General features: G+C 40.8%; 1 protein-coding gene across 6 annotated transcripts in view; it reads right to left on the bottom strand.

Annotated features, from left to right (window-relative positions):
* Positions 1–21,930, bottom strand: part of MAGI3 (membrane associated guanylate kinase, WW and PDZ domain containing 3) — a 74,746-nt gene that overhangs the window by 7,836 nt on the left and 44,980 nt on the right. For 4 of the 6 annotated variants that reach the window (XM_049831686.1, XM_049831689.1, XM_049831688.1 and 1 more), the window contains exons 7-18: positions 19,860–19,917; positions 18,790–18,884; positions 17,964–18,152; positions 15,890–16,498; positions 14,813–14,844; positions 12,543–12,696; positions 11,854–11,945; positions 9,398–9,590; positions 8,002–8,187; positions 4,254–4,439; positions 662–764; positions 422–554 (exon numbers count right to left, since the gene is read on the bottom strand). In XM_049831686.1, coding sequence (XP_049687643.1) covers positions 422–554; positions 662–764; positions 4,254–4,439; positions 8,002–8,187; positions 9,398–9,590; positions 11,854–11,945; positions 12,543–12,696; positions 14,813–14,844; positions 15,890–16,498; positions 17,964–18,152; positions 18,790–18,884; positions 19,860–19,917 — 2,030 coding nt within the window. The remainder of the gene's footprint in view (positions 1–421; positions 555–661; positions 765–4,253; positions 4,440–8,001; positions 8,188–9,397; positions 9,591–11,853; positions 11,946–12,542; positions 12,697–14,812; positions 14,845–15,889; positions 16,499–17,963; positions 18,153–18,789; positions 18,885–19,859; positions 19,918–21,930) is intronic. The other 2 variants (XM_049831687.1, XM_049831691.1) reach the window with 1 other exon arrangement.

Here is a 21,930-nt window from a genome sequence, read left to right on the forward strand (position 1 = left end):
CTGTATTTTGAGAAACGTGCAATTCATGATTTAAACTGAATTAATCACAACTCATGTATGACTACGTATAATGGTTTCATTCTAAGTCTAAACATACAGAACATTTTTCCTTCTAAGTTTTAGATATGCATGAAATTTCTTTAAGAAACCTTGCAAAAGGGTCTGCAGTAGTCCCATTGCAAGCATTTTCCATTTCTTTTATAATTATGAGTATTCCACTATACTAAGGAGATAATAAAATTTAGAACATGAGCAAAAACATTCTGTGAAACACTTTAGTGTGTTTTTATACGCAACTTTTCTACCCACGTCTGACAGGGATATGTTTTATCATTCTGCTTCTGAATACTCTCTGGCAATGTCACTGTAGTGTCTTGAAGAACGACTATTTTGCATGTCTCTGCACCCTCTGGACGGTTACCTGTACCTGGGAATGACGGCTACCAATAACTGAAGCAACGCCAGCATCAGACTGTGTCAAGTGCTTATGCTCGGGCCAGGAAAGCCTGTAACTATTTGAAACTTCTTTTCCAGTTTCACTTTCCGTAGCTCCCCTACACAGAGATAAAAGGATGTGGATGTTACTTTTGCATTAACAACCCCTCTGGTCAAGCTTTTCTGGCTGTTCTCAGTTCTTTTGCCAAATCCAAAAGCACCGTACCTGTCTGCGCCGGAAGGGTTGATCTGTGCTGATCCCAGCGGTCGGTGCTGTGGAGCTGGACTCTGCCGGGCGGAGTTTGTTCCTGACGGAGGACCACGGTGTTCTAATAAATTCAAACAAAATCAACAAAGAAAATTTCCCAAATATAAAGCTAGGCATACTCACCACGAGACCACAGTGACCATCAGTACTGTGTCTGCTGTTTCTAAGGATGCTACTGCCACAGCATCTCAGATTGAGCTAAGCCCACCACAGTCACAAGGTGAAGAAGATTTTGCAGGTTCTAACACCATATGCCAGGAACCCAAGTGTAATTCATTAGTTCCATAGAATAAATTCCTAGGAATTTTATTCTTACCTACGTTGCTTTTCCTCAGAAAAACAACACAATTTTAACCGAACTAGACATGACCAGAAGGGTTTTAGACTGTCTGCAAGTTGATGAAGACCAGAAGGGATTAGGGCTAGTCAGATCCATGGATATTCAATATAATAAAATTTTCTAAGAAATTAAGAATAATGTCCATTTGAGAACATATCCCTTTTTAAAGGTAAGAGGAGAATGAGGATCTGCAGGAGCAATGAGGATTCAGAGGTGAATACCCCAACAAAGGAGGGAAACTGTCAACTGATTTAAGGCACAACGGAGAGTTTGCTACCAGTCAGCTATAAGAAAGGTTATGAACTGGTCCCACAACCACACTGGAGGGACTAATTCACTGACATGTTATCAAAGAGAATTTTAAAGTGTTTTGCCTTCTCCCAAAGGCTAATAAAGTATAATGACATTTTAATAAAATCTTTTAAAATAGCTTAAGATTATTTTCCCTTCCACACAAAATACAGTAATTGTGCACTTTACAATAAATCCAGTGCATATTTCGGGATACCAAATGTCTCTGTTACTTAAGAGTACTGAACCATAGTCTACGCAAAAAGCTGCCTCTTAGCTAGAACCTGAAATGGCAAGTAGTGGCCTAAGATGAACTTATTTGCTGAATTATAAACTAATGAACTCCTTTTCCTTACAAGGGTTAAAAAAAAAAATAAATCCCAAGCACTAAAACTAGAGATGTTCCAGTCCTCTGTTAGGTGCGTCACATTACTACATTTCTCTGTTATGAACAAACCAACCCCAGTAAAATATACAAAGTGCTCAAGCATCTTAAGGGAAGGAAAACATAATACACATTATTAGACTGAATTTCTCAGGTATGCAAGACCTCCCAAGTCCTTCACAGGACTGCTTGGTGCTATTACTGTGACATGCCTTAAAGAGGTTTTTCTCTAGAGACAAAATGTCAACTTTTACTCCTGGTTTATACTCAGAGTTTTAATTTAGAAGCACAGGCAAGAAAAATGCCATCTGTTTGTACATATTCTCCAGTTCTCTTTCCAGCCTGCTCTCTTGTGTTTCCAGCTAATACATGACAAAAGCTGACAGGCTCCTGCTTTTGTGAAAAATGTTAAAGAATGTCTTCTGGCGCATGACGTGGAATTCGTTTATTCATATGAAAAGCAAAGATCACACATCTGTGAAAGCTAGAAGGGAGAGGGAAGGGGTACAAGGCAGTATTTTCATTGCCAGTCTCAGAGGACAGCACTGAAGATGATGCACTGGGGAACAGCAAACTCTGTTAGTGTTTATGCTTTGTGACGCTGAACAGCTTCTGGCAAAATGTGTATTTTTCTCTTTGGAGCTGCATCTTGCATCTTCCTTGGTGTTAACCACTGTCTCGTGAACCATCTCTGTGAAGCTCAGCTCTCCCCCTGCAACCCAGTGGGGAAAACGCCTGAAGCCCTGACTAATTCACATCCACTCTGGCCTTCTACGGGAGTCTGCTGTAGGGAGGCTTATGCTGTGAGCTAAACTGTACTTCTCCAGCTAAATCAAGGAGAATTTTAAAGTGGTGATGTATTCCCATTTCAGTGGAACAGGTTCTGCTTCTCTCTCCTTCATTGTCACAAAATTCTTTACATCTGAAACACGCCAACTCCAGCTCCTCTAAGCTGCACTTTTTTTCTAACTGGTCTCCTCAGTCTAGTTTTATCACCTGCTACAGACTTTTTTTAAAATCTCTTTGTTGATTCTCCTCAGGTTTTTGTTTTATCTCTACATTTTGGCTCCAAACCTGTAATTGAGGAAGTGGGAAAAGCTCTCACACAGAGTCCAGGTAAGGTCATACATAAAAAAGGGACAAAAATGTTATATTTAGAAAGCTTATTTTGAAAACAAAGCTGATTAAGAGCCCCAGAGAAACAGACCTAATGCAATCAACTCAAACTTAATTTGCATTACAAACATTGCCCTGGGCAACTGCTTTGAGGTGTGTCCCTTCAAACTGGAAAGAATTAGATTCGATAAACATGAAAATCTTAATAGAAAAATAACAATTTATAGAAGTATCTCTGCTTCAAGCATTAACAAAAAGGAAAATTAAGTCCTTGAAATTCTGTATTACAGGCTGAGATAGCTTGTTAAATATTTGCAATGAACGTGAAATTAGAGAATCATCTGTTGACTTTATTCACATTCTGGCTTTAGGTATTTGTTGTTTAAAAGGTGAAGAAAGCCAACTTTCTGCCAAAACAATGATAGCAAGTTTAATTAAACCCACAAGCAGCAATCCAGAAAAAATGCAGTGGTAAGCAGGGTTGGAAAACAGCTTTTCTCTTCAAATTATTGGATTTTACATATTTATAGTGAACTGTTTGTGTAGAAACAATACCATACTGAATGCAGCGTTGCATGGGAGCTTTCATTAAAAATATGGTCTCTAAAGATGGGACTTTGCAGTCACAAATACTCACTTTGCTGCTTAGATGACATGGCAGTTGTGTGTGAAGAATTTGCTAGCAGCCTGGGAGGCTCTGCAGGAAAACCCTGAGCAAGGTTTTCATGGTGGAATGTGACCATTTTTCAAAGGGTAGTTTTGGCAGACAGAACTACAGGATGTTTCTGTTGTATCCCAGGGATGCAGCATTAGGCAATTTGTGTATTTTAACATAGCAGGAAGGAAAAACTCTGAGTGCCTAAATGGAGAGGATCTGGAAAGCAGGTGTCCCTGCGGCCTTACAGCACCCTACCTCTGACCAGCAGAGCTGCTCCAGAGCATCCCAGGGGTACCTGCCTCATCTGGAACAAAGCTCCTGGCAGCAACTGCAGCAGCAAGAGACAGGCACTGTCCAGAGGCAAGAAGATTTTTCTCTCTGAGTATCGTCCCATGTCTGCTACAGCTCCCCCAGGAGAGGGGGAATTCAACCCTTTGGTTGAATGCAAGGTCTGGACAGGACATGTTTCCATGTGAGCAGCAGTCTTTCACATGAGAAGCCACGAGAATTTCCCTTACCATGCATCATATTGTTAATACCTGCATCTTATTTTTCAGTATAACCACCTTGGGAGCTGTCTCTCTCTACCCCACCTGCCTTCAGCTCTTCCACAGCAAACAGACGAGCTTCACTTTTATTTTTCCTTCCAAACATCTTAAAAAACTCCACTTTAAGCGAATTAACCTCAGAAGTTACAAACATCAGACTTTGGCAGTGTGGTAGGACCCACCCACCTGCCGGAGCCGCACGCCCTCCTTACCTTCCTCAGCCACGACAGTCAGAGTCACCACATTTCCTGCGTCCTTGATCAGCTGCACTATGCTGTCATGTGAGAGCTCAATGATGGATTGACCGTTCACTGCCGAGATGCGGTCTCCCACTTTCAGTTTCCCACACTGGTCAGCTGGGCTTCCATCTATAACTCGCCCAATCTTGTGAGGAATCACTAGGAAATCAAGAACAGGGACAGCAACACGATTAATATTCATGTCAGATAAGTATCACCCAGACCCAGAATTGCCATAGACATCCCAGAGACCGCTCCTGCTCCAAAGGGCAGCACTGCTAGCACAAAAAAAACTTGCAAGTAACAAAGAAACCTTCACTCAGTAGAGTGAATGGAAACACCAAGGCCTGATAGCACGGCCTTGTCACATACAAGGTGTTGCGCCTAAAGGGAAACACGGGAAGGAAACGGGTCACATCTGCAAAGGGATGAGCAAGGCCACGTGTCCCAGGAGCTCTCTGAAGCAGTTTGTTTTGCCACTCAATGTATTGTTTTCCATTTCATGCATAGACCCTGGAGCACTGTGTGGACTCAGACAGTTACGGACATCCAGTTTAACAGTCATTAGAAATCTGGATGCATGGGTTATCTCTTGTCCTTGCAACCAAACATTAAGCCTTAAATACACTTCAAAAGGAAATCAAACTTCTGCCAGACACTGACTCAGTAACCTGGTGAGCACCTTCAGCAGCGACCCTCAGCACACCCAGGCAGCAGAGCAAGATGTGCTCGATCAGCTCTGCACAGACCAGTTCCCTATTCCTGCTCTCCGAGATGAACTTGCACCTGTATTAACTGTCTTGAATTTTAGCTAGCTCTCCTGGCTTGGTTTCCTCAGTTCGTCCCATAGTGATACTCTGCTCTGTGTACAGGCTCCTCTAGAGGCCAAAGCAATGAGGCCAGAAAAGACAAAACAGGGAGAAGGGACTTTTATGAGAAGCAGAAGGAAAGATGACTGCTTTTAGTTACTTTCCACAGACACAGGAACGAGCAGAACTAAAGAGGCACATGAAGGGAGGGATGATCCACTCCAGCGTGGTGCTTCCTCCAGCACCTCTCCCGTGGGAGAGCACAACCGCGGCCCCGGCAGCTCCTGCACTCTCCCCGCCAAGAGCCGTGCTGGTGCTCGGGGAGAGATCTTGTTTTACGGTTTGCTGACCCGAACGTCAGCACTGCAGATGGCACTCAGCAGCCAGTGAGATACCATTGCGATGGGTGAAGCCTACCAAAACCTGGGGCAAAAGAGTGGTTCGTTGAGCTGCCTGCCTGCTGACGTGGCCTCAACAGAGCAGATTCACATTACATCAAAGCACATCAGTCAGCATGCTTTTCCACGCGTCTAAAACAGCCTTTCATTCATCTGGATGCCTGAAAGCACAGCAAAATTGGCTCCTGTCCTTCCCAAATCCCTCATAAGGGCTCTTCTGCACAGGAACTGCTGCACTGCTCCTTTGTAACTTATTTCCAAACACCTCTCCAGACTGACCTCCACATGTTTCATAAATGCTCTTCCTGGTACTTCATGTAAAAGCCTGTTTGCACCTCCAAAGCCTAAAGTGGGTTTGATGGATACCTGCTTTCTGTAGTTGCTGCCCTCCCAAACATGCTTTTCTCTGAGGGACCGGAGAGGTGAGGAACATTATGCCCCTGTCAGGATTACCAGCTGGCTTTTCAAAACTATGACAGCAAATCTGAAACACTTTCACAGTGTCATCAGCCACCCAAGATTAAAAAGCCATCAAGGATTGTTTTAATGAGCTAGCACACACAGAAGTTACTGTGAAGGAACAGACATTGATGCCTTCTAGCATCTACCATGAGTTTAAATTTTAATTACACTTCCCTTAATAGACTTTTTTTAAGTACTATAAACCTAAAAGCCAACTGTGAAGAGTAAAGCACTGCAGGGTTGCAGACTCAATTGCTGATTACTTGTTTTAAAATATCCTGGCTTTAGAACAACACAGTAGCTTCATGTTAAACTGTGGCACTGCAAAGTTCTGCACAGCACAGCCTGTGGAAGCACTAGCATCTCTTTTCCTGTGTGTTATAAACAGCCCAGACCACAGGGCTTATGTTTTCAGCACTGGAATTGGTTTCAGTTGTCTTCTCCTTTCAGTTCTAGTATCAAATAAACAGGGATTTGCACCAGATCCTCAGACAAAAACATTGTTTGTAGTACAGTCATATTATATTAGAATACCAATGTTATAGAATAATTCTGCTTATAGTATTTTTTCTTAATATCCAACTGACCAGACAACACACCATCAACCCATGGCCACTCTGACACAGGACACAATTATCTGCACAGCATCATGCACAGGAGGGTGACAGCTTGCCCTGCTGCTGCCATGGGAACCCGACAGCAGCTCCAAGCATGGACCACTGCCACTGCGCCATCCCACCGCGCCAGGCACTTCCAGAGTGGCTGGCTTTAACATTCTTGAAAAGGTATTGTCTGAGCCAAGACTGCATCACACTCTAAATATATATCATATGAATTCAGCACAATGTTATTTAGAATCAGTTTTTTTCTGTGCTCCTGCTGTTTTTTCTTTGTGCAGTAAAATGAAGTGGAAAAACAGAAGAAAGTGTCTGAGGCTCAATAAAAATAGAGACACATTTTCAAGCCATCGTTATGTCTGTCTGGAACCAGCTGAGGAAGTTTCAGAAGGGTGATTTACACTAAGGAACTAAAGGAACTGAGTAAGGATTTCAGGAGTTATCTGTACCTTATTGTCAGTGAATTGAGTTCGTTTGTGGGTGCACACACTGAGCTGGCTTGTATTTTGAGGGCTGCCACAGATAACCCAAACCTGATGGCCAAAGGGAATGAATCTCAGAAAGATGACCCTACTCGCTCCCTCATGCCAAAAATATTCAATAGCCTTTACCTGGCACTACGAGGTAAGTAGCAGCCATCAGCATGAGCAATACAAATGCACTTGATTACACAGAACAGACCTGCTCCTGTGCAGGGGGTCACAGATCTTCCCATTAATTGACTGAGACTCCAGGGCTTCCTCCAAGCAGGTTCTCTCATTCACTTCTGTTCACAATATTTCTTTTTGGTTTTGCTTTTAACCTTGGTTATTTTGCTGTTTATCTTTACAACTATGCCTGAAGCCATGTCCATATATCAGAACCATAATACCAGAGCATGCTACTTTTTCTTTTTGATGGTCTTTCTAGACAAACACCCTATCTGTCTGACAGTAACAGCTTCATTGCTTTCTTCCAAGTACTGCAGTCTCTACTGTCTCAGATCCCCAAAATAAGAAATTCTACCTGATTAGGTAATACAAAGCCAGTGTTGAAACTATACTTCCATTGTGAGAATCTGCATCACCACCACAGCCTGACAACTATCCACATCCTGAAGACTGCCCTGTGACAAGTGCACACTCGTGTGTACAGGCTGGTTGCATGGGATATACTTTCCCTCTGCTCCCCACTTATATCAGAGTTGGGTGAAAAAGAATATAAACATGAAGCAAGATAGACCAAGCCTCAGGTGGGTGGGCTGTGAAATAGCGTGAATCAAAGATGAGTGTATCTACGCAGAGCGCTGTGTAGGTAACACCAGCACTTCAAAGAAAGAGAAGTGCCTGAAGAAGCTGCAGCCCTGCTCATGCCTGCTAATGCCAGCAGCAGGTTTGGTACAAACACAACGCAGCGAGGCCAGGCAGTGACAAAGTCACCAGAACACGGTGCTTACCACCAGGAGGAGGTTTGTTCTTTGAGGTGAGGATGACGAAGCCAAATCCTTCATTCTCCTTCCGCTGCAGACGGACATCATAGACCTCTGGGGACTGCTGGTTTGCAAACTCTACCCTATTCAGTCGGGGAGAGCTGTTTTGCATCAAGACAGGCTGCAACTCCTCCTCCTCTGGTTGCTTTTCCCCTTGCAGGTAACAGACAAACCACAAATAAGGAAAAAACAATACTGCTGTTTTACCAAGCAGCTACTACAAAACTGTACATCTCAGTATCAGTGCCAGCATAAGGAAACACTGCCTGCCTGGGAAAGTAAGGGGTGAGTTTATTAACAATACAATTTGGATCAAATAGAAATCAGATGCAGGACAAAGCATTCGAAGGCCCAGAGTCCTACATAGGTATGCACAGTTACGCAAGGAAAGCCTGCTGCACATAGTCAAACAGACTTAGCAGTGTGTACCCAGACTCTGTCAGAGCGATCTGATGTGTTCTTATAGTAAAAAAAAAAACCATAATGGCCCTTCCGCATGCTACAAGTGCAAGACCTACGGCAGAGATCCTGCTACAAACTACAACTATTGCTATCTTAAGTGAGGAATAACTGTTTACTTGGAACAATGGAAACATTTTTCAAAAGGCAGTTTGAAGACTGAAGCCAGGCTTTCTTTTAGGAAACGTACAATATTTTGGTCCTGAAGTAGCCTATCTATCAGAAGGCATCTTAAAGAAATTGAGAACTGATCTTAAAAATACTTTTTCCTTTTACTTGTATATACTCAGAATTAATGGTTGAATAATGCAATGGAAAAGCAATACTGGTTGCTAATTGGCACAGGGGACTTATTAGTACTCCTGAACCCCATCCCAGCTCTGTCATTCATATGATCAACATCACCAAGTCAAGGACAATAATCTTCTGTACACTGCCAATCTGGACAGTGATCTAAAACAGCAGAATCACAAGATGCTGCCCTACATCATCTCTGGTTTGAATGCACTTATTCTTGCTACACATAACATGTCAAAAGACTTGAGAATACAGCGTGTTGTACAGAAAAGAGATTGTGTTATTACTCCATTTGCATAGCATTAGTGGCTGTTCTAACTAATATCTGCAAAAAGGTTTGAAGAAAACACCACTGCCATCATAATTTTCAGAGCCTTACCTGTGTGAGCAGTACAAACCAGCAAGCACCAAAGCATCAGCTTATTAAATTCTGCTTTTCTCCATTTACTCAGAATTATAGCTGACCCTCCTGAATCTCAGGCTGCTCAGCTCTAGTGCAATAATTGATGAGTTTCAGAGCAGCTTTAATTGATTTGATTACAAAAACATTAAGTTTAGCCAGATCTGTGCGTCCTGCAGTACCCTCTCCAGACAGACAGACACATACCACCAAAGATGATCTTCCTCCGGACTGTGAGCAGCACTTGACCATTCCGTGCAGCACTGGTCATTAAGTCCAAAACTTGTTTGTGTGACTTCCCCTTAACAGGGACCCCATCAATACACATCAGCTCATCCGCAGCTCGAAGCCTGCCGTCTTTTTCTGCTGCTCCCAATGGGATTATGGCTCCAATATAAATCTGTCAGCAGAGCAGAGTCAGGGGGTTTGAATGGCAGAACATGAACTCATCAGAACACGTAATGGTTGGAATCCAGGTGAATCCAGACAGATGAGGGCTTTTGGGAAGGTATTTTTAAAGATTATCTGACTGTCCAATTCTAGCAGAAACACAGCCAGTGAGTGTACTTAGCACAAGCTGACTCAGTGGATACAAATTGGGGGCTCAAAGCATTCAGTAAATACTTAAAAGTTTGGGGGCATTTTTAATCCTTATTTACATGAATTCTGGAAGCATTGCTATCTCTTGAGCATATTTTTCAGTTTGCTAAAAAGCCCAACTTTTGACATAAGCATGCACTATGTACTTATTACAAACATATGATTTCCCAGACATTATTGAAACAAAAGCCTCTCATTCATTCTACTTATTCAGGGGGGTGGGAGGGTGGGTGTGGGTTCAGTTTTTGTTTGTTTGGTTTTTGTTTTGGGGGTTTTTTTGTTTGTTTTTTTTTTTTAAACGAAGACCAGGCCAGAGTGATTGGGGAAGAAGCAAAAGCTTTCAAAAGAACTCGGTTTTACTTCTGAAAAGCTGCTCAGACAGTTCCATGCTTCAAGTTTTTTCAGTGCACAGCTTTTGGTGATTAGATGAATTCAAACAGCTACACTTCCCTTATCAATTTTGTCTACCCCCACCTCAAAGTGCTACTGAATATAACACAGATAAGAATGCCACACACTATTTCACATGCTAGAATAACATTCAGGTTAAATGAAAGATTAAGAATAATTAAGCCAGTACTTGTTGGAGGTTAAGCAATGGTGCGCACATCATCTGTACACAGGATTCACGACATCGGCCTGACACTTACCAACAGCTATGGCTGTTACGGAAACAAAACACCACAAATGCTATAAAGCGCACAGAAGTAAAATTCTTTGGTTTTGCTCTTCCTTTTTCTTTAAATGCATGTTAGAGGAGGAAAAAAAAAAAAGGCTAGCACTGGATCACAGCTGTGAATGTAAAAAAAACATACTCCTTAACTGTAATCAGAAAACAATCTACGAGTATCTATTCCAAAAGCTTTTCCTCTTAACTTGACAGCTGAAGGAACGGCCCCTGACATACAGTACAAGTCTTAGCACTTCTTCCCAGAGAAAAGTTTTTGCCTTTTTGGAAATGGAGGGAAGTCTCCTAAAGCCTGCTGTCAGAGGGACAGACTACCCAGGGGTTTCTGCACTGGCATTTACCCATCTGCCTCCAACTCCACCATTCCTTGGCAATGACCTCTCAAGCAGAGAGTCATCCAAGTCCAACTGCAACACCTCTGCAGGCTGAGGCCAGGAAACACAACTACACTGACAACTTAAAATCATAACTGAACTCTAGTCACTGACCAGGTTAAAGCAAAATAGGCACTAACTAGTATTCTTCCTCCTGTGCAAACATCAGAGCTACAGTTTGATGCCAGTTACAATGCAAAACAATACCAATACCCATTTGCAGGAGGAAGCCAGTTTGTTAACAGGTTCTGCTTCCAGGCTTTCACAAAAATCCTGAAGTACCACATTTTGTATTTTCTGAGATGAGAAGGAAAAACACAAGGCAAATAAAAGCCTGAAAGAGTGCACTGGAAAGGCTGTACTTGTCTCCTTGAGACAAATCCACCAGAAACCACAATGAGAGATGGAACAAAATGCATTTTTAAAAATTCAGTGGGAGAGGTGGGAAAAAAGGGTTGCAACACAATCCCAAATCTCTCCTCGTTTCACTGGGCTGTATTCAAAAGAATGGCCTGACAGAATTTTTGCAGGGTAAGCAGCCACTTCCTTCCACTCATCTGCTCCCCAGCATGCGCCAACGTGCACAGCACACTGAGCTTTGCCAGGGCGCATTTTGTGCCAAGACCACCATCGGGATCAGGTGGAAACAGGCAAAGGCTGGGCGCCAGCACTGCCCTTTTGAGTGCTCCCAAGACACAGCAACAACTACAGAAACACCATCAGTATTACCAGCCTGACACACAAAACCGCTGCCAAAGACAGACTCTAGATAGCGGAAAGGGCATGGGAGCCTTGCAGATTGAAGTCAGCCATGAAGAGGAAAAAAAAAGAAAGGTAATCTGGATCAACTCTTGATCTTTAAAAGGCAATTACTGAATTGATCAATTTTGCCATCACTGAACTGTTTGGAATGAGAGGGAAATGAGGATGACAGAGTAGGAGTCATTCCAATGGTAATACTGTAAAATAACATGTAGGTAACTGTAAACAGTTTCACTTACAGGCTGATCTGGTCCATCCCCTCCAAGCACCCGGAAACCAAAGCCTGACTCTTGTTTTCGCAGGAAAACATCCAAATCTCTTGTGTTTGGAGCTAAGACAAAGTAACATTTCAAAACATGTAAGGAGCCATCTTTGATCATTGAAAGTTCATGCTTTGGTGGTGCATTCTGACTCTTCTTATTGACTGAACGCAGTAACCAGAAATACAGTAAATAATTCAAACAGTCAAATCTTCAGAGACAATCTTTTCCCAAAATGGAAAAATAAATTTTCAAGAAAAGGCTGAAAAAGGAAAGGATAGATTGACAAATGCCAAAGGAGAAATCACAGCTGCATTTGTACAGTGGGCCAGGATAAAAGCCAGTCTGTAATACAACTCAGAGCTACCTTCTATAAGCTCTGAAATGGTCAGGTCTACTTCAGTGTACTTCAGAACTAGATCATCCTTGAGACCATTTCTGTGTTTAACTGTTTTATTGTAATAATGGTTGAAACATATTGTATCTTTCTTTAAAAAAGGTGTTCCACAGTTTTCTAGTTTCTGTATGACCGACGCATTTCTCAAAATGTTTCATCTACAGGAGGTTAACAAACTCAATACGAAAGTCACAGTAGTTTTACCACACATATAACAAGGAAAAAATTCCTTCATAATTGAATATTTCCACATTGAAGTTGATATACTCACGTTTGTCCTCATATATAGTCTTAGACTTCAGGTAGACTTCCGAAGGGTCCAGTTTAGGAGAGCCTGGTCGTACAGCAGTGGGTGGAAATGGCATTGGCTGTGGGATGGGATCACCGACAGCTTCCAAACTCCCAGAACTGTCCTGCTTGTCCTTCTGAAAGAGATACCACCCCACAAAATGCATATTAAATCAAAAGCATAACTGAACTTGTGTACTTCTGCACACAAAGACAAAGAACATCATGCAGAAGTGAAATGCAGGGCAACACAAGGGAATAGGGGAATAATATTACAACTCAACATAGCTATTCCACTGTATGTGTCTGACTGGACTACTAAAGTCTCCCTCATCAGGCCACAGATTTCTACTGAAGACTGGGCTTAGAAAGGGGGTTTGAAGGAACTGATGCTCAGAGATGGGTAAAGCTAGCCATGTGAGCTGAAGCAGAGCATGCAGGACCAGTCATGTCTGGAGAAGAGACAGACTCCTCTGCAGGCACCCGCCAGGCTCTGGACCACGGTCCACCACCATGGGTGAGAGCTGCTCCGCAGGCAGTGCCTCCTGCCCACAGCCAAATCACATCCAAACAAGAGCACAAGGTGTGCCCAACATCAGGTTGTTTGCTGCAGGTATCCCAGTGGCATTACAAATACTGAAGAGGAGGAATGCACTTGGGTAGGGTGAGGCATTAGTAATTCAGTATTTGCATTTTTCTTTTATGATCTGATAGCTGCAACACTCCTTTTACTATTTCATTAAGAAAGGACACCAAGCATCCTTGTGGCCACTCACCCTAATTTCCAATCCATTATGCACTAAAGTAACTCCAAATACTTATTCTGGGCTGAAACCCAACCTGGAAAACTGTAACATGGTAGTGTGCATGCATCTGTGCATGTTAAACAAAAGCACAAGCAGAACAGACTTAGATATGCCCTTCTATGAAGAGTGGAAGAAACCGCCTCCAAGCAATTTAGCACTTTGACACTTCTTGCAAGTTTGCAAACACAAGAACTTGCCCTTTTTAACTGAATTATTTTGCCATGCTGCTTAATGCCACTGAACATCGAGTGCTCCATGGGAAGTTGCTACTGCACGTGTGCTGGAATGCCAGTCCCCAAGTCCATAGTATTTTTAGCATGCCTGCACAGAGTGCACTGACATGGGAACCACACTGACAAGGCTTACATCCTCAAACTGCAGAGATTTATGCACCGATTTATTTAGTGTGGGCAGCTGGACAATTGCAAGGAACTGAATCTGCAAATCTTATTGAGTGCAGTCTGTTTCAAGTGCACTGAACTTGTGTGCTCACATTATCCCACTGCTGGGATACGACTTAAATAATCAAACAGCAAGACAAAGATAGAAGCTACATCTACATCCTGGTAATGGGGTTTTCCTAAAATGAAATAGTTTTTTCTATACAAGAAACGTTTTTAAAGGAACAGCTCTGTTCACCAACTAGCCTAATTCATAAAAGTGCTCATGACAAAAATATGCATTACTATCAGCATTATCAAATCAGAGGGTATTTTATTAAACCCAACAATTCTTTACTGAGCTAGTATGTATTAGATATACTAGGTATAAGATATCCCAACAGATTGAACTTCCAGAAATAATGAGTATCAAACTAGAAAAGTACTGCTACATAGAGACTTCCTGAAAATAAGGATTCAAGCAAGCATTTTAAGAAGGAAGTACTAACCAGTCCGTTAATTCTATGCAAGGATTGAGAAATATCAAAGTGTTATAAATTTGCTTTAAAAATCCCATTTCACTTTAATACAGGTAATTAGCAATGAAGAAAAAACATAGATAACTATTCTGTTTCCCTTTTAATGGGTATTCTGACAGCAGTTACTTAAGACAATGAATTTGTACCAGCTGAGTAAACATGGTTTTGATAACTCATCTTTCAGATTATCACAGGGACTAAAATCCAGTGGAGATGAGACTACAAAAGCAGGTCAAAGCATGCACAGATAGCAACTTCCAGTATAGTGCAAAAAAAGGAAATAATGATAGAACCTAAGTGGCAATGTCATATTTAAAATCATGACAAATCAACAATACATCCATTGTCATAAAAGATCTTTGCTGCATTCTTGATTCTTCAGTATTAAGAAACACACCCATCACGCCATTAAACAACTCAAAGGAATCTTTTGTGTTAAGCAGACCATATTTATGAGTCTGTTTTGCAACCAAAACCCCCTGAATATTCTCCATCAGAAACAAATTTAAATACATCACTAATACTCACCCCTTTGGCAGTTTTAGTAGGTGAGGGTGGACCTGAAGAAAATACAATATAGAAAGCAATTTCAATACTAGCTCACCAGAAGTTTGAACAGCGTTAAGGCAATATAATCAGCTGCTCCTGGGTTAAAAATAACAACTGCTTATTCAGTTTTTTTTTTTAAATGGCAAAATGAATGTTCACTTGACAAAAAACATCACTTCACAGACATCTCAAATTAGAGCTGCTAGCTGTACAACAATGAAAAATACCTATTTTTTTGCTAGACACTGGTCAACCAAACCACACATCAGTTCATTGCATACAGAGACTTTGTGAATTTGTCTAGAGGAATTTCACTTGCTACCAAAGAAATGTAATTATTTCCTTAGCTGATTAAAGAATAGTAGCATTTATACAGAAAAAGATCTGGAGATTTTTGCAAATGTTGGTGACTGTTTGCAGTGACACTCTCAGGGCTACAATAGAAGCTTAAAGGGACACTAAGCAACCACATGTTGCTTCATAATTCATTCAGCTCCTTCTGGCAAACGCATGCTATCTACTGGTCAGCTTTTGGGGAGAAGACACATTCTGGTCCATGACTGACAGTCAATGAAGATGTATAAATATGCAAATGCAAAAATGAGAATTTTTCTGGTATTTCCAGTGATTAGCTCCTCCTCACCGCAGATGTTTTTTCTGTCTCCTATAATCACCTGTCCATTACAGCTAACAGTTACTGGAATACATTTGTAAAGCCTCAGAGAACTCTGTCCATCATATGCTTTGTATTATGCTTGAGACCGCATTTTTGCTTTAGCACTCCCTAGACACTTGGAAGAGACAGTGCATAAACATATCATAATAAAATTTTTTGGAAAAAAAATACCCAACCAAACAAAAAAACCAACCAAAACCCTAGCAACATGCTCTCACCCCAAACACTCAGGGGTATAAATTAAACTTAGAACATAATGGCTCAGACACATAATAAGCTGCTACATAGCTGTCAAGACTGGACACCATTTAGATATTGCACTAAAAGAGGACTTTTAAAAAGCATATAACCATATAACAACTGTAAATTCACATACGTACCTCCTCTTAAGATAAGCAGCGGCACCTCTGCTCCTACTGGAAACTGCTTCAGTACCTCCACCACCTGCAGATGTGTCAAGCTCTGTACGTTCTGATGGCAAATCTCCTTGATTACATCCCCTTTCTGAAGGCCTTGGCACCACTGGCTATCTAAAATCATTTTCACCTTCTGTCCTGTGGGACTGTCTGCGATGGCAAACCCGAAGCCTTTAGGACCTTTGACTAGAGGAATGGTGACCAGCTCTGGCTGAGAGCCTCCTGAAGATGCAAGAGAGATCCTCTGCTCAGTTGTATCCATGGAAGGGCCATTCAGACGACCATTGACCAACATAGGGCCCATTTTTCCATTCTGGTCCAACACAACTGCTCCTGCTATTAAATCTTGGCTGGTCACACAAACATCTCCTTTGGTCACAGGTGGTCCGTTTATAATAGGCGTAGCTGTCACTATATCTACCACAGGGTCTTCATTGTCATCAGGAAGAGGATAACCACGACACAAAGTCATGTTCACATACTGATTGACGGGAACTAGCTGAAACATCTGGACAACATCTGCATGGGTATGGCCGAGGACACAACTTCCATTTATGTCTACAATGACATCACCTGTTACAAAAGAAAGTTCAACAGTGTCAAAATGAGAAACGAAACCATCCACACCTGTCTTGTGTTCTGAGACTCAGAACAAAAGCCTAACTGGAGGAAATCACTGTGCAGTCTCCAAAACTAATAATGAATGGTGGCTGGGCTATTGCCTCTTGGCTATCTGTTGCCAAAAAGCATAAGGTATTTCCTCTTTGCATTTATTCTATTTCATCTCAGAACACACAGTGTGCTAAATATATAAAGTTTAATCTGCAGCAGATTTAAAAAATGATACTCTACAGCCACAGGAGATGAAGTAGTGCACGCATACTACTGCAAGCAGATGTCTCCTACTTTAATTCATATTGTAGAGCATCCTAAACTCAATCCAGAATAAATCGGATTTTTTGGGGAGGGGGTCATATGTTTATTTTAGGACTGGCTGAACTTAAGCTAGGATTGCACCCACACGCGTTCTGTACTCTTGCCACACATGGCTAAGCATGTATTTTCAAAATGAAGTGGAAGTAGGCTTCAGATCCTGAAACCTTGTTTCATAATTTGCATCCTTTTGATCATGAAACTTTGCATGTGCAATACAATATTCCCAGCAAGCAAAAGTCTTATCATTTAAATGCCTGGGCATCAGTAAAACAGTAACTCTCTTATTACATGAACTACAACAGGAATAGATATACATCTTTTCATTCAAACGTGTGTGTGCACCACGACACAATGCTGCAGGATCATCTTCATTTCTACAGAGGAAAATGAGCTGCATACAAACAAGTTCAAACAATAGGTCTGCAACAAAACAGGAAACTGTTTCATTTCGAAAGTAAACAGTATTATATCATCGAAAGCATGAACTCTTCTTACTCTTACCTGAAGAGTAAGAGACTTTACATGTTATGCAAAGAAGCATTTTGCCTTTTCTAGTATGTAAACCATATGTCACAGTAAGCTTATATGTAACTTAGATGTATAGCATTGAAAAACATGCAATTCTTCATAGATTACAGGTATTCTCATCCCTCTTGTTTCCTCACTTGTCCAGTTCATATAGCTTTGCTTGCTCATTCCTGCTGCATGTTTTTTGCAATTTTAGTATTTGGTGTTATGTTTTTTTGACAGCAACAGTGCAAAACAGACCAGGATTCAAACACACTATTTTTACTTTATGTATAGAGAAGAAACAGAAAAAAAACCATTCTGTAAACAGCCATGAAGCCAAAAGTCTTTGCTAAAGCAGAACTACTGAAATCTTCAGAAGAGTCCTCAAAGTACGTTTGTATCTAGAACGCTGCTTCTTTTCCTTTTCAGCCACTGCTCTGCACAGACCTTTCACAAATCTGAAAATTATTTCATTTAGTGAGGTGTTCATATTCAGAGTCAGTGGATAGAGTCATCCAACCTCCCGTGCCTCAGAAGCTGCATTCTCTAAAAGCACCACAGGAAATGGAAGTTTAGAGAAATAGTACTTGACCTGGTGCAATTCTCCCATCTTGTGCAGCGGGTCCGTCTTTTAAGACATTCTTCACCTGGAGAAACTCATCAGGTCTGTCCCCTCCAATGATTGTAAAGCCAAATCCCATTGTACTTTTTTTCAGTGATGTCCGTATAAGTGCTCCTGTAAGCTGGGATGGATCTCTAGTGAAGACAGACTTCTCTGGTCCTATTGAATTAAGGAATAGAGAGACATGAAGGTAGGAAAGAATGGTTAGTTTTAGTAAGTTGGTTGGTTCGTTGTTTTTTAAGGTGTCATACAAGTTAATGATTTGTTTGGTTAACATTGGTTAACCTCTACAGCACTGTTAGGGAGTAAAGCAAGCAAGATACCGTTACACTCATTTCACAGCTCAGTTATGTGAATGGAAAAGTTAGGAGTTTTTTCAAGACCATAGATTCCAACAGATTCCAACAGAGCTGGAACTAAAGCTCCCACCTATAAAGCCCAGTATTACACTCTAACCCTTGAATACCAAGCTTAAAATAGATCAAAAACGTAAAAATTCAAGGTGTGGGTTTACCTGCATCTTCCAGCTGACTCTTCTAACCCTGCATATATTAAAAAACTGCTTATGACAACCAGCTTCAGAATGATCGAAATTATTTTAAAGCAGTCTTAGGGTTTCAGTTCAATTTTAACATAAAAAAAATCATTCAAAAACACTGTGGATTTGGGAGGGCAACACCACAACGGCCAGCAAAAAGACAAGGCTAATGCCTTGATGAATTCCAAAATTGGTTACTTATGATGCATACTTGCAGATAAAGATATTAGTGACAAAGAACACAATATTCTGCAATACCTGATTTTGAAGGGCCAACATCAGTCTGTCCTAGATGTTTCTTTCTTTTGGCTTCCAATACTGGGTTTTCAAACTGAGTTTTCTGGTTAATATGACTGTAGACATACAAAAGGTAGGTCAGGATTTCAGCAGAAAGCATTCTGCCTATTTCACAGAAAAGAGAACCACAAAAGATAAATCTACAAATACTATTTTTTATTATCTCAGATAAATGCCCTGGAGGAATGAATGATAAACTATCATAATCAACACTGAAAGCATTTTTGTTCTTTAAACAACTTGATTTACTTTAAGAACCAACACAATTTTATTTCCTGTAATTATTAGATAGAGTATACCTTCATTCCACTCTGCAAATTTGCAAAAGGTTGTAATAGTTCAGAACTGAGAAAACCTGCTTTTTCTGTTGACTCTATGTGTTGCTTCCATCTACCTACAATGTTTACAAACTCAGACATCACCTTTTTAATAGTAGATGCTAGAATAGTACAGCAGAGTGGAAAAAAAACCCAGTAAGTTTGAGCAGAATTTAAACACCTGTGTTGGCTTTGCAAAGTCAAAAAATGTTAGCTTGCTCTCTGAAGCTAACATTTTCAACTCTTCTAATTTTCTTCTCCATAGTTAAAGAGAGATTTCATTTAGTCTGACATGAAGGAGATTCAAAAGAGTTCTTGCAGCAGTTCAGTAGTTATTTATTTGGCTCTTTGGAAACAGCAATGAGATACAAGTTATTTTTGCTCTTTTATAGTTATCAGGTGCCACTCTTAAATCGAGTGACCCCATTTTTGTTAAAGCTAAGAAAAATGACATCAGCTCATTCCCATTAATAAATTACTTTGGTTGCTACTTGTTTTCCCTCCCCAAATGAAATACAGTCCATTAGTCAGTAAGGTCACACGATGGATCTTCTCACATGCCAGTGCTTCCGATGTGTTCACTGCCCCTAGAACTGTTTCTGCTGGATATATTTAATACTTACATTGCATTACAACCTATACATACTGCCTATCAAGTGCTTCATTATTTTCTGCTCAGTTTATAACTATTTCAAATTAATAATTAGCACTTACTCAACATAGTATGTTCCATATTGAGGGTCTTCTATTTTTTCCCATCCATAAGGAAGTTCTGCAATCAGAAAGAACAAAATTTTCCATTATAGTGGAAAACTATCTGCAAATATCAGAGTTCTTACGAAGGAACGAGAGGACAGATTACAGACTCATGAAAAATATGAGGAAAATACAGGTCTTTTTTTATTTCCCTTCATTTGCTTGAGGCTGGTCCTTCTGATGAAGGGATATCAGCCTGTTCCAGGGAATCTGAAGCCCTATAACTCTCACTCTTTGTTCCACTAGATGAGACGACTTGTATTCAACAAAATGACACCACTTTAAACATATAATAAACTTAAAGATGAGATACAAACTAACCTATTAAGAGAGGAAGAATCTATAAAGGGGAAGAAAAATACATTATTTAAAGTGAATCTAATTATAAATTATTAATGTGATTTGATAGTTGTCAACTTTTTAAACTACACAATATGAATATGGTCACACTGCTTCTGCCCCCAAATACACCATAAAAGACAGCTATCAATGCCTCGCAGTATCACATCCCAAGCTTGTAAAATCATGCATCTCCATTCCTCTTGTACTTTCCGTTTAAGACCACCCAGCAGAAGTAACACCACCTTTATGTATTCTCTCAATAACATCAGGATATTTCACTGTCACATTCTGACAGTTTCAGTTTTTAATCAACCCAAGAAACCTTTAGTCAGAACTATCACAGCCGTATGTGATGAGTAAGAGAGCCCCCACCATCATAGGCTATTTCGCCCTGATGTTTACAATATAGTAAGACACCCCCATACTACCTAGCGCTTGTTTAGGTCTGACCGCATCAATTCAGGACAGACTGCCTGGCCTGCCAAGATGACAAAATGCAGTTTGTGCTGCTGCAGCCTGACTGCTCTCACAGCCGCAGCAAGCTAGCTGACAGTGGCTCGGGCTTGGACTGTGTTGGACATCCCTACATTAGGGCTCTAAAATAAAAAATTACGTTTGATATAGGTACTGAAAGTTACATGTGAAAAACACCTTTTTATGGCAAATTCAGAATCTGGTAAGATGGTGCCCCAGCAGCAGATCATTACTGACTGAAGGTGACAAGCAGTTAGCACAAAGGTCCAATTATTCTAGTTTTACTGTTCCTAGTTATCTTGACCATGGAAATTTAAATATTATAATAATGGGTACAGTCAGGTAGCTAGACATTTTAAAGATAAAATTGCTATGTAGTCTTGTTTGAGGCTGCCCTAAGTTTGACAGTGGCAGGAATTTTCCTAGCATATGACAGCACGTTACCAATTGTTAATACCAGCATCACTCCGCAGGGTTTGACAAAAGACGCAGTGGGTCTATTCATTTAAATGTTGTTCATTTGGGTATCCTGCATCTCTTTGTTTAAAGTGCTCTTTTTATCCTGTGGTGAGCTGCACGTATGTTTAATAAGCAGCAGTATGCATCCATTGCTCCAGCTGGCTTCATTATGAATACATGGTTGTTAGGCTGTGCAATTTAGGAAGACGACAGGCTATTCCGAGTCTGCCTCAGCTTTTGTAATATGTCAGACATTTGCCAATGACAGAGCTATTTGGTACTCTTTTCTAGCTGACTAAATTGCATGACTATGTAGGAAAAGGCTGCAGGAATTGTCTGTAGGCCAATCATGAACCTGACCTGTAAGTCTTGAAGCAACAGTGTGAAGAGTTGAAAGTAGTCAGGTTGTTCTCCCTACTGATGCATTCAAATATTATATCATGTCACATGCAATAGGTATCATTAGAAATAGGTATTATGCTGTATCTTCTTTATTATTCCTATATTCTAACACTTATGGACCTTTTCCTCCTGCCATATTCCACCCACACAACAATTTCCAGTGAGATCGTCAATAATGTATGCAGCTTTCTCCTTAGCAATGATAGTTGCCAGAACAAAATATCTCATGCTCTTCTCAGGAATGCAGATAAACCCATGATTCAGTCAGGTTCTACTGCTCCAGGGAAAATACACTATGGACTTCCCCAGTCTTATGTAAACTCTTATTGCCACCAAAATAGGGACACTCAGC

Source organism: Accipiter gentilis, chromosome 29 (assembly GCF_929443795.1).
Source record: "Accipiter gentilis chromosome 29, bAccGen1.1, whole genome shotgun sequence".
NCBI classification, from domain to species: domain Eukaryota; kingdom Metazoa; phylum Chordata; class Aves; order Accipitriformes; family Accipitridae; genus Astur; species Astur gentilis.